We start from the raw sequence: 13823 nt of genomic DNA, 5'->3' as shown, positions 1-13823 counted from the left end.
CCTGTTACCATTCCTTGCCCGACCATGCCCCCAGCAGTGCTCGCATGACTGAGAAAGAGAAGGCCATAAGCGTGAAATCTAATAGCACTAGAGAACATTTGATATTTTTTATTGCTTGTGTGTTTGAAATGGCAGCATTTGTTATATCATTTCCTGCTGAATCATCAGTAGCAATACTATCTGGGTTAGTTTTTAGAAAATAACTTAGTTTACCTAATTTTGAAAGTAAGAGATACTAATTTATTTCCTTCTAGTTTTTTTTTTCCCTTTCATCTTATTAACTCGGTTACTTTAGCTAGTGTCTTAATATGATAGTTATGATAGTACATACTGTTCTTTTGAGCACCTCCTTCCCCCAGTAATTCTTAGTCATTCTAGTTGGTAAATATTGGTTCTTTCCAACTCGCAGATGCCTACTTGGAATCTGAATCTTTTCTAGGCTGTAGAATTTGGTAGTGTAGTTCCCCAGAGTCACACTGTATCAGTTGCCTATATTTGGCTAGGTTGAGTCATGTCACCAAATATAGTCTATGCCTTCTGCATGATGCTTGCCAGGCTTCTGGCTCCAAATGCCACAGCGGGCCTCCAGGGACAACTACTTTTCCTGTCATAGTGTCCCTTAAGGTTAGGACTGCTGATCTGGCAATATTTCTTTGTGTTTATAACATAATCAATACTAAGACCCTCCAAAGACTGAATTTTATCCATGAAATAGATTCACTTGCCAGAAATCCTAATGCTTCCCTTCTCCCTTGAAGAATTCAATTCTCAATGTACCAAAGCCTGGGTTATGTTTATAGATAAATGAGTTATCAAAAAACCAGAAAACAAAACTCACAAACACTGGGTTATATTCATGTTTAGATATCTCAGTGATTTTTAGATTTTACTTCAGTGTATTCATTTGTGAAATGATGGTGTTTTAAGTTCAGTGGGGTAAACTCATTGAATACTTACTTGGTGCCCAAACAGGAAACTCAAGATACCTAGGTTCAATGACAGCAACAACAACAACAACAACAATGAAGCTCTAGTTCTTAAAGAGGGGGGCTGTTTCTTAAAAGAGATAAGACAGTTAGCGAGTAGCTGAGATGATTACCTAAGATGGTTGTCTATTGCAATATAGATAGAAATAAAATTTGGTGAGTTAATCTAAAAAGGGGGGGCTTCTTTTTTGGGAAAGGTGCCCTAGGGAAAATAATTGAAAAAAAGACAAGTAAACAAACAAAAAAGATTTGAGAATATTCTCCATTGGAAACAAAGAGGTCTTGGAGGGAGGGAGGGGGTTGTCAGTAATCTAGCCATGGACTAGAAAATGCAAAACTGCTGGTGAAAATTGGCATCTGTAGAGCAGAAATGAAAGGGGCACAAGGAGAATGTGAAAGGCTTGTAGAAGACTTTAAAGTAACATGGAACTTATAATGGGAGCTTTCAGAGGACTTCCAGAAAGGAAGGGGTCTGTGTTCTTCATAATAGGTGTCATGAATAGATGACTAAATAGTTTAATTATAGAAAGAATTTATAGGATAGGGCAGGTAGGGTAGGGAAGCTTTATGAAAGCTTTTTCCAAAAGTTTTCTTATGTCACTGCTAATATTTTAAAATTGAAATAGAAAGAATTGCTATTTGTTTAACAAAATATTTAACAGGTGTATTTACTATACAGAGGGCATAACAGATTTCAGCCCAACAGGACTCATCATAAGAACAGGTCAAAAAATAAAAACAAGTATCACTTTCAGAGTTAAACTGTAAATTTTGCCAGTGCCCTATTGTCTTAGCTGAAGGATAGAATTACAGTATTTAAAAGTCTGATGAACAGAAAAAGTCTCAAAGGATACCTACTTAGTGAGTGCAGGGTGGCATCTTAGGAGGTGTGTGTTGAGGCAGACTGAGAGAACTGAGTGAGGGGGTATTTTTGTGCCTGTTTTGTTGAACTATTCTTATCTCTTTCTCCTTAAAAGGTATCCCAAAAGTCAGTTTCTGATAAGGTGGAACTTGACTAGTTAAATTGGGCCAGCTAGTTTGGGAATTTATCTTTGGATTCTCATTGTTAATTATCATTTTTTAGTATCAAATAAGAGGCATTATAGTTCATATAGAACAGCCTTGGTTTCATTAATGTTACCTTTTAAAAAAATTAAGAGTATCTTCTTCAAAATAGCAGAAACTTAACTTCAGTTACTATCATTAAATATTTTTGTTCCTGTGTTGATTTATATCATCTTTTAAAATGTGTTTTATGATAAAGATGGTATGAGTGATAACTATTAGTTCACTGACTAGAGGGTTTTTACAGCTACAAAAGTAATCCAAGTGTTCCATCACGGAAAATCAGCTGCTGCTCTTAAGTGATTCAGAAACACCACTCCCTCTCTCCCTCCCTCCCTCTCTCCTTCTCTCCCTCCCTCCCTCCCTCCCAAGTTTTTAACAATTAAGGTCATGTTCTTGTTCTAGCATCTCAAGTCTATGCTTTTTAAAAGATATTCTTGTGACAGGTCATATGATCTGGGCTTGCAGTTAAGCAGTTAAGCTGGAATTCACTGGATTTAGCTACTTGGTTGTGTATATAAACATTAAGTAACAAAGCCAGTTTTGGGGAAGAGATTGAAATATCAAAGTTAATTTTCATCTCCTCCTTGCCGGTCTCCATCCCTACCTTTCCTCCCTAAACAGGAACACACTGAAATTTTAAGTGATGCAATTTACAATTTAAAAAATCCTTGTATTTGGTTTTAAATTGTAGAAAAATTTTCAGATTTTGTTTCATATTAGACTCCCAAGTTTCACATGTGGATTAATGAAAGCTATTAGCAACAGAGAACACTTTTCTCTTTTTATGACATGAGTTTATTTCTGTGGAGACTATTTGAAAGAGGATTTTGAGAGACTGAAGAGTAGCTGTGGTCTAAAGTTCCTTTCTAAATAATTTTAAATGTGTGGCTGGTGGTGGATAGGATCACGTACTAGCCCTGGCTCCCATAGTGTTCATCGGAACTAGGTGGGGTCTGGAGTCTTCCCGGCATCCTAAAAGACTTGCTCTAGTCATGGGAGAAGCTCTGCTTACCCACTGTTTTTATTGTCTTGGAGAGTCTGTTATGGTTCTGTGGGGTCAGAGTTTAAACTGCTGTTTCCTAATTGGAATGTGTGTAATTCTGAATCAATTTTATATTCTCACACTACTCCTGATGCATAGAGGGCTGAACTCTGGTAGGTAATTAACTGTTAAGTTCCCCTTTCCATTGCTTAGATGAACAAGACTTGAGGGTTCTTTACCATTCTTACAAAGGGCATGTGGAATATGGAGACGTAAAAATGTAATAATGAGTTTTATAATTTATAGCATAGATCTAGGCTTAAGTATGTGCAGTCTGGATACCTCAACTTACATGTAGAAACTCTTCCAGAGTAGAAGTGTGTTCCCCCCTTTATTGTGGAAGATGGTGCATCCTCCAAAAATTTTAGACTTTCATAAGCCCTTTTCTCGTGGGTATCTTGCGTGCCCATTTTAGGTTCAAAATTCAGAGAAGATTAACCCAGCGTTTACTGAATGCTCTTCTGCCTCTGTGCATTTTGCTGTGTGCTTTGCTATTTTCTTCATGTGTAAGTACAGTGAAATGTGTTCCTTTACTTTCTGTACTTATTCCCCCAGATATGAATTGAAACCTACTGGCATGTCTGTACATGTAGGCATAAAACTGGCACCTTTGTTATGATTCACATAAAAAATACTACTGCTAGCTACGTCCTTTTAAATAGCAGTAAAGAACTACACATGAAAGAGAACTTGAACATTGATGGGGAAAAAACAAGATTGTTTTAGGAGTTGATATGAGAACATAATGGTATAAAGATTACTTTGGATGGGGATTTGGAAATTAGAAGAACTGAATAGTGAAATATAAGGGATATTTTATTTTCCCACTTTCAGGCTTTCCCTTTTTGAATGTTTGTGAACATGCTGTTTGATATGTCCTCTAACTCTTTGTGTTTATTAGCACAGCTAAGTTTTATTCCCATAATATGGTTTTTAAAATACCTATTAAGCAATTAATTCAGCTTTGTTGTTGAATACATTTAAACCATCTATGAAAAAAATATAGTAACAGCCTTCTTCTACCCTTAGGTCGTCTAAACTATTCATATCCAGGATCCGATAGCTCTCTGCTTATTAATGGTAAGTGATAATAATTGATTCACCCTAGTGAAATTCAGAGAACTGAAACAAGTTAGTACTGGTTAGAAAATGTAGTAGCTGTGCTTCAGCAGGTGGAGAAATGACATTAGTTTGCTCTGCAGTGATAACTGCAAGTTGCTATTAATCTGTCAGATATTTTATGAATAATTACTATTCCTCCAAATTAGAGCAGAAACTTTTTTTAAACCATGAGAGCCAACTAATTTGCTGTCTTAAAACTGGTGACAATGAAAATAAATGAGGATCCCATAATGACACTTAAAGAATGGCTTAATTCAGTGTTTGCTTCTGTAGCGTGACCTTTGAAATGTCAACACGAAAACCATTTCTGTGTAGTTGGAAAAGGAAAGGGAAGGTAATCAGAGATCTAAAATCAGAAAAAACAGCCTAAGACCACAGGGCTTGACTTTGCAAAGGACAAGGTCATTCACTATTTGCTATCTAATGACAACAAGAAAAATGATATTAGCCTTTGCAGTGCCCTCAGTAAATTCTCCTCGCCTATTCTAAATATTACCACTGAGCTGTTGTTGTCTTTTTATATGTGTATTCTGAAGCAGACTATATTTATTAAGGAAGGAGGGACCATCTACTCACAGAAGGAATTAAAGAATTAAAGGAATTAAAGAATTTTTAAAAAGTCTTTTTTATAAGATGATAGTTTAAACTAATTGGGTGGGATACAGAAGTCTTGTTTACTTCTTTTTCACTCTTTTCTTGTTGTATATGGATTTCAAATTTGTGTATTCATAGTGCCATCCACTATGAATGAGTTGCTAAAACTCATTTTAAGTCCCACCACTTGTATGAAATGTTCTTGACCAAATAACCATATTCTCCACATTCCCTAAACAAAGCAAAACCAAAAAAAACCCTCCTCCTTGTCCATGGTCTAGTATGAATGAGGAGTTGAAACTTACTTTTTTAACTGGATTTCTTTTTCTGTAGTGTTTAAAAACCAGTGTTCTGTAGACTATAGGATTATAGAGCCAAGAGAAGTTAGAAGGAGATTTGATCTATGAGAGTTGCTGCATGCATTAGATCCTCTGGAGCCCATGTGGCTTGTAAAAACCTCCCTTGTTCATCAGTCTTTGGTCTTTACATGCTACAGTGCCAGAAATAATGCCAAAATACAGTATTTTAGCATAAATGTGTATAGACTGAAATCCAAAACTGGTGACAGTGGCATCAGGATAAGGGGGAGTAATATAAGGGTTGCCATTGTAGTGTGGTTTCATCTTTTCCTGTGGAATGAGTTCCAGAGTCAGGTGCTAGAAATTGCAGGCAACCAAGATCTGAGATACTGTTGTTCTGTCTTAGGCAAAGGGATCAACTCTTCATTCTCCCAATTGTTTCCTTACTGCTAAATTATTAATAGGTCAGTTGCCCCTGGGGTATCTTTGTTGAGTTGAGAAGAAGAAACATTCTCTGGTGGGTTTTCCTTAAAGCCAAATTCACTTAATTTTTTAGATTACTATAAGATTTTTTTCCTTTTATACCCCCCTCACCCCACTTAATATCCTTTCTTTCAAGATTAGATTATTTTTTAATGACCCTCACTTGGCAAAGGAAAAATAAAGGTAACTTCCCCCCCTAAATATTTATATTTTGAAATTTTACTGCCCACACCCTCTAGAAGTAGACTAGATGGGTTTTTTTTTTTTACTGTTGTATACATGGAAATTTTATTCTAGAAGTAAACTGACTGAGGTTAACACTATCTCAAACGGAAAGATAGGAAGATAAAGAACAAAGAGATGTCAAAGAGGGGAAACTTGCTGCCTCCTCAGGCAAGACCCAGAGTATGGGGTTATGGCTGCCATGGTCTCAGATCCAGTATTCAGCTTTGCAGGGTTCCAGAACTTGATTTTGTTAGTATGAACAAGTTTTAGTTCTTAGTAACAAGCTGACTGGATGCCAATTTATACATTCATAATGAGGCGATGCTTCCAGTATCTCTAGATACTGGAGTTTACTGATAGACCCATTCCCTCTCTGACAGCAGAGTCCAGATTATAGAAAATTGCTTAAAAATCTTGAAATTAATGTGAGGTGGAGGTGGAGGGATGTTAAGACAGTTCTTGAGTCACCTTGATTTAGGCATGCAGGAGACTCGAGTTTGATCCCTGGGTCGGGAAGATCCCCTGGAGAAGGAAGTGGCAACCCACTCCAGTATTCTTGCTTGGGAAGTCCTATGGTCAGAGGAACCTGGCAGGGTTGGAGAAGAGTTGGATATGACTGGGCAACTAAACAACAATAATAAATTACCCATTCTCTTCAGTCAAATTTTTGAAACATCTTCCATGGTGGATTGCTTCTATAGATAAATTGGTCACATTTGTATGATAATTCGTAGTAGCACTTTGTTCTCACTATAGCTCAGGTTTTGGGGGCTCCTGTATTACAGAGCTAGTTTAATGCATTACTTGTGTTTAATGAAGATAAACTCAAAAATCACAAATGATGTCCATCTTGTAGGATTGTGGTGGAGATTAAGTACATATAAAATCATTTAGAATAGCACCCGGCATGTAGTCAAACTAAACTAATTAAATGTCATTTTGGGAATATTAGTGCTTAAGATTTGTAAGGGGAAAGAGAAACACAAACCAAGAGATTATGATGAATTGAAAAAATTATCTAATATTGAACATGCTTTGTCTCTTATTAAGATAGTGTGAAAATTTATTTGCTTTTAAATGCAGTCTCTTTACATCTTACATCCATTCAGCGTTTTCTTAAAGCTGAAAATAAGCCTAATATGTTGTGTTGTTTTGTATTCATCATTCAACCTTGAGACTTTAATGAGCCAGCAGGAGCTACTCCTTTCTGTCCATCACAAGTAGTCTATTCAGGCTTTTAAACTCTTTAGAAAGGTGATTATTAGCTACTTTGCTTCAGTTAATAACTTTCAGAGCTTTTTCTTCCAAGCCTCTATTGAATTGAGAACCATTTCTTGCTTTATTTGAATAAAAATATGAAAGAATTGTTTCCTCTCATAAATGTACTTTTGAATTTCAGTGTGACTTTTATTGTATAACTTGTTTTGAAATTTTCAAGCAATCAGAGGTTTGGGGGAAGAAGTGCGGTTTAAATTCTAAATAAATGAAAAGATTCAAAATACTTAGTCTACTAGCTTTAGCAGTTATATTGGAATAATATCAGCATTTACATGTACAAAGATAAAAAAGGGCTCGCTTACCCAGCAAATCAGATTGCTTTCTTTTTTCCCCATGGCTATACTCATTCATCAGTTTTCAGACTACGCAATTACCCTTCATATTACCACTCATGACTTTTAAAAGACATTGCCAGTATAATTCAACAAATATTAATTGTGTATTCTAGGGAATTATTATTGTTTTATTACTAGTTGTAGAGATTTTTTTGAGGGGAATCCTTAGGGGGAGATTCTTGGATTTTAAATGTACTAAAAAAACAAAGCAACTTTCTGGCTACGTTTTGTAATTAGTTCTCTAGGACTGCTGTAACAGGTGCCACTGCCTGGATGGCTTAAACTGAAATTCGTTTCTGTCTTGGAAGCTCGCAGTCTGCCATCAAAGGGTGAGCACGGTTGGTTTCTTCTGCGGCCCCCTCCTTGGCTTGCAGCGAGCTGTCTTTACACGGTTTCCCTCTGTGAAAGTCTGTGCCCTAATCTCCGATAAGGACACCAGTCATACTGGATCAGGGCCAGCCCAGAGACCTCTTTTAACTTTAACCACCTCTTTAAAGCCCCTGTTTCAAATAGTCACATTCTGAGATTCTGAGGGTCAGGACTTTAGCATATGGATTTTGAGGAGGGAACGCTATTCATCCTGTAACAGATAACCATTTCCTAGTTAATCTTATGTAGTAGGAATATAGTTAGAATATCCATTTTATAGTTATGAACAGCAACCCTGAAACAGTTTCTCAGCTAAGTCAGAAAGCAGTGCTAAGCATAGGCTGATTCATCTCATATTTCTCTGGTGTGTTTTGGTTTAGCTCTGAGCTAGATATCAAATTGAATGATTAATTTTCCTTTTACCCAACTTGAAACTTTATTTTATCCAAGAAAACTAACATTTAACCACTACTACCACCTCTGTATAAAAGTGCTTGTGTGTGGTACTTTTTTCCTCAACCTCCCACTTTACAGCTTTAGTATTTAAGATTAGCTACTTCAAAAATGAAGCTTCTGGCAGGGAAAGTTACAGAGCAGCAAAAAATACTAGTTTTGAACAGATGCATGTATGTATTTCCTTTCCTCTGCAGATGTCTCTCACTTGGAAGCATCAGGTAAAGTACTTGTTTGTCTCAGAAGAGATTAGTAAGAAATCATTTAAAAGTTAGTATAGAAAAATATCTCTTAATTATAGTTCTTTTAAAGGGAGAAGATTGTTTGCTTAAGGAGGGTAGGGGACAGAAATCTATGAAAAGGGAGGACATAATGCACCCAGGAGAAATGTAGATTATAGTCACTTGGTGAAAATGTATGCAGTATGCTTCATAGTTGCTACAGGAAGGAGCATGTTGAAAGATCCTTTTGTGAAAAAGACAATATGAAAACCTATTGTAAACTCTATAAAGTGGTCTACAGTTGTTAGCCTGGAAATAGTAATGAAGAGCTGAAAGTAACTGTTGAAGATCAGTCTAAGAATATATACATATGAGGTTACTTTTGAGGAAGGAAAAATTATTATTTACTGAGCATCTGTCAGACCATCATATATATATATGGTATCTTTTGTTATTCATTTTTGCATTTTTATAAATAATAAACTGAGAGATTGGGAAATACAGAATCTGAATTACATTCAATCTCTGCCCTTCTGTAAGGCAATTTAAATAATCCTCTCATATCTTTATTATATCTTGTCAACATTCTTTGAATTAGCATAGCAAGCTAGTATAAACACAAGCCAATGTGACATAGAAAATTCTATAAATCATATGAAAGTGAAAGTTGCTCACTGTGTCTGACTCTGCAACCCCAGGGACTATATAGTCCATGGAATTCTCCAGGCCAGAATACTGGAGTGGGTAGCTGTTCCCTTCTCCAGGGGATCTTCCCAACCCAGGAATCGAACTGGGGTCTCTTGAATTGCAGGCGGATTCTTTACCAGCTGAGCTACCAGGGAAGCCCATAAAGCATATATGTAAAATAATTTTGTGACAGTGAACCCATTAAGAAATTAGGGAATGATTTATAAAATCATCTGAAATGATTCTTTGCATCTTTGTTGGATTATATACTTTGCCTTTGTGATGATTGTCTGCTTTTTGGTTCTGCCACCTTTATTCTTTTGTTTACAGATTAACTCAGCGTCCAGTCTTTGATTTCTGTCTTTTTAACTGGTTTACCAATTTGACTGATTCTCCCACATACTTTTTTTTTTTTTCTGGTCCTACTGGAAAAACAAGTTACTTCATAACAGCTTCTAATCTGACCCACCTCCCCTTGTTTTTCCAAGTAGCACTGCCACCTTCTCACAGCGGGCAGAGAGAGGTAAATGGAGGTAGACCAGCCTGAGGCAGCATAAGTAGTATAGGTCTTTCATTGCCCACAAAAAGCTAGTCATATTTTATTCTTTATAGCCTAAAGTCCCATTCTTTTTTAAAATTTATTTTTAATTGGAGGAAAATTGCTTTACAATGTTGTGTTGGTTTCTGCTGTACAACAACGTCAGTCAGTCAGCCATAAGTATTCACCTATCCCCTCCGTCTTGAGCCTCCCTCCCGCCAGCATTCCGTCTACCCCCTAGGTCATCACAGCACTGAGCTGAGCTACCTGTGCTGCACAGCAACTCCCCACCAGCTCTCTGGTTTACACATGGTAATGTGTACCTTTTCAGTGCTACTCTCTCAGTTCATCCTGCCCTCTCCTTCCCCTGCTGTGTCCACAAGTCTGTTCTCTACATCTGTGTCTCTATCCTGCCCTGCAAATAGATGCATCAGTAACATATTTGTAGACCCCATAAATGTACATTAATATATGGTATTTGTTTTTCTCTTTCTGACTTAACTTCACTCTGTGTAACAGGCTCTAGGTTCATTCACCTCAGTTCAACTGGCTCAAATTCTTTCCTTTTTATTAAAGTCCTATTAGAATTAGATGTAGGAAAGGATGCTTTTAATATATAATTTGTTTTTTTTAAATTATTTATTTTTACTTGATTGATGTTTGGTTGCAATATTGGTTTGGTTTCTGTCATGTATCAACATGAATTGACCATAGGTGTACGTATGTGCTCTCCCTCTTGAATCTCCCTCCCAGCTTCCACCCGTTCCCACGCCTCTAGGTTACTACCGAGCCCCCGTTTGAGTCCCTGAGTCAACAGCAAATTCCCATTGGCTGTGCGTTTGCATCTGTTGGTGTACATGCATCCATGCTGCTCTCTCTATTCACCTCATGCGCTCCCTCTTCTCCCCCACCCTTGTCCATCAGTCTGTTCACTGTGTCTGTGTCTCCATTGCTGCTCTGCGAACGATTCATTAGTACCATCCTTCTAGATTCCGTGTATATGTGTTAATATACAATATTTGTTTTTCTCTTTCTGACTACTTTACTCTGTATGATAGGCTCTAGGTTCATCCACTTCATTAGAACTGACTCAAATGTATTCGTTTTTATGACTGAGCAGTATTATATTGTATATGTGTACCACAGTTTCTTTATGCATTCATCTGTTGATGGACATCTAGGTTGCTTCTATGTCTTGGCTATTGTAAATAGTGCTGCAGTGAACATTGGGGTACATGTGTCTTTTTCAGTTTTGATTTCTTCAGGGCATATACCTGGAAGTGGTATTGCTGAGTGATACGGTGGTTTTATTCCTAGTTTTTTAAGGAGTTTCCATACTGTTTTCCATAGTGGCTGTATCAATTTACATTTCCACCAGTAGTGTAGGAGGGTTCCCTTTTTTTCATACCCTCTCCAGCACTTGTTTGTAAATTTTCGATTATGTCCATCCTGTCTGGGGTGAAGGAGATACTTCATTGTAGTTTTGATTTGCATTGAAGTAGTGATGTTGACCATCTCTTCATATGTTTATTAGCCATCTGTATGTCTTTATTTGGAGAAATGTCTGTTTAAGTCTCGTTTTTAATATAAGTACCAAGAAGAAAACTCAAAAGGATCCATCAATAAATATGGTAATATAGTGCACATAAAAGTGTAACTTTGAATACAACAGAAAAGGATAAAACAAGAAGTGGAGTTTTTCTTTCATCATTCCAGTTCCTGTCCCCAAAGGTTCTTGTGGTTGTTTTCTAGAAAAGATATTCGAGTAGATTCCCATGTATCTATTTCTGTTTCCTTTATTGTTAAGTTCACATAATAAGAATCATACAGTATACACTTAGGTACCTCATGCAAGCTACATTTTAGAGATGTTTAATATCAGCACATGAATATGTACCATATTTTTAAAATAACTCTATTTTTTGTGACATATTTTGCGAATATGCCATTATTATGTCTAATTTGTTCCTTTTCTAACAAATGTTACAACCAAATAAGAAAAAGATATTTTTTAAGAGATAAATATTTTCATTTTTATAATATATATATGTATATAAAAATGTGTTTTGAAAAACACCTGATAAGAGTCTTTCTGTACATTTTTGCAAGTCTAGAATGCCAGACTACTGAAATATTTTACTAGAGGAAATTTACTGATGAATATAGGGCATTTGTAAGCGATCTTGTAAAGATATTTTGGAAATAATGTATTTATCAATACATCTAATAGCAATATTCACCCAAAAGTTATAAAAATTTATAGCCATAATGTTTCCAGCCCATTTAGAACATTCTTGAATTATTTTAGTACTGAACACCAAATTATATAGATCAAGTAATATAAATGATAAACATATAAATAGTATTTACCTTAACTCTGATGGGAACCAGAGGGTTTTTATTCAATACTAAGATGGTGACTGCAGCCATGAAATTAAAAGACACTTACTCCTTGGAAGAAAAGTTATGACCAACTAGATAGCATATTCAAAAGCAGAGACATTACTTTGCCGACTAAGGTCCGTCTAGTCAAGGCTATGGTTTTTCCTGTGGTCATGTACGGATGTGAGAGTTGGACTGTGAAGAAGGCTGAGTGCCGAAGAATTGATGCTTTTAAACTGTGGTGTTGGAGAAGACTCTTGAGAGTCCCTTGGGCTGCAAGGAGATCCAACCAGTCCATTCTGAAGGAGATCAACCCTGGGATTTCTTTGGAAGGAATGATGCTAAAGCTGAAACTCCAGTACTTTGGCCACCTCATGGGAAGAGTTGACTCATTGGAAAAGACTCTGATGCTGAGAGGGATTGGGGGCAGGAGGAGAAGGGGACGACCGAGGATGAGATGGCTGGATGGCATCACTGACTCAATGGATGTGAATCTGAGTGAACTCCTGGAGTTGGTAATGGACAGGGAGGCCTGGTGTGCTGCGATTCATGGGGTCGCAGAGTCAGACACGACTGAGCGACTGAACTGAAGTGAACATACATCTTTTAAAAACTAACAGTGTATATGTTGTGCTGTGTCTGGTCACTCAGTCATGTCCAGCTCTTTGGGACCCCATGGATTGTAGCCTGCCAGGCTCCTCTTTCCATGGGATTCTTCAGACCACAATACTGGAGTGGGTAGCCTTTCCCTTCTCCAGGGGATCTTCCAAACGCAGGGATCGAACGCAGGTCTCCTGCATTGCTGGTGGAGTTTTTACTAGCTGAGCTATCAGGGAAGTCTTAACAGTGTATATTCTTTGGTAATTACAGGAAAATTCTAAGCAGCGTTTATTTCTGCTGACTTAGCTAGAAATTTTCCAAAATACAGACTTCTTTAAACATTGTTTAATTGATTTTTTAAACTGCCACTACCTCTAGTGTTTATAAAATGTCAAATAATGTGTAACGCTTGATAATCTGGAGATTGGAAATCTGTCTGACATTTTCCTCAGGAAACTGATGAAGATCTGTGTTATAAGCATTTCATCATCATACGGTTTGTACCAAGTGTAATTTGAAACTAGTGAGGGAACAGTGCTTTAGTACCTCTTTCATATATAGATGAAGTGGCATCACTTACTGTTCATTTCATACCTGAGTTCTGGTTACATAGGTGTGTTCATGTTTTGGAAAGTTCATTGAAGTATACACTTATGATCTCCTATATATATATATATATATATATATATATATATGGAAGTACACAAAGTATATATATATATACATCCAAATCTACATTAAAATAATGTATATCATTATAATAAGTGGAAATAAAAAATTTAAGCATTCTTATTTTCTTTGCTCCAGAATGTCATTGTTTTTATTTTTTGGTACTAGTTTATATTGATTTGCCTATTTAATTGGGCAGTTTTTGTTGCTTTAAGCATTATACGCCTATAACCTAAATGTGGGAAAATGTTTCTAGATAGTTTTTGGCATTTAATCTCTGAATTTAATAGTGAATTCTTTTGTATTAACCAGCTTAATTTTGTGGTATAGAATGAAAGTTTGAAAGTACACATTTGAAGACTTTGAGAGTCTTCAATTTTTGCTTTTGATGTATAGGCTTTACTGTTCTTGAAACTTACTTTTGAAATAGTGAAACTTACTTTTAAAATAGTGAAACTTACTTTTAAAATAG

At 36.4% G+C, this 13823-nt stretch overlaps 1 protein-coding gene across 3 annotated transcripts in view; it reads left to right on the top strand.

Moving 5' to 3' along the window:
- Positions 1-13823, top strand: part of CPEB4 (cytoplasmic polyadenylation element binding protein 4) — a 75396-nt gene that overhangs the window by 36492 nt on the left and 25081 nt on the right. For 2 of the 3 annotated variants that reach the window (XM_040262728.1, XM_040262729.1), the window contains exon 3: positions 4126-4176. The exons of the other annotated variant lie outside the window; for it this stretch is intronic. In XM_040262728.1, the coding sequence (XP_040118662.1) occupies positions 4126-4176 (51 nt within the window). The remainder of the gene's footprint in view (positions 1-4125; positions 4177-13823) is intronic. 3 annotated transcript variants of the gene reach the window in all.

The sequence above is a fragment of the Oryx dammah genome, unplaced genomic scaffold (assembly GCF_014754425.2).
Source record: "Oryx dammah isolate SB20612 unplaced genomic scaffold, SCBI_Odam_1.1 HiC_scaffold_20, whole genome shotgun sequence".
NCBI lineage: Eukaryota > Metazoa > Chordata > Mammalia > Artiodactyla > Bovidae > Oryx > Oryx dammah.
This window is presented reverse-complemented; position numbering and strand designations above follow the sequence as displayed.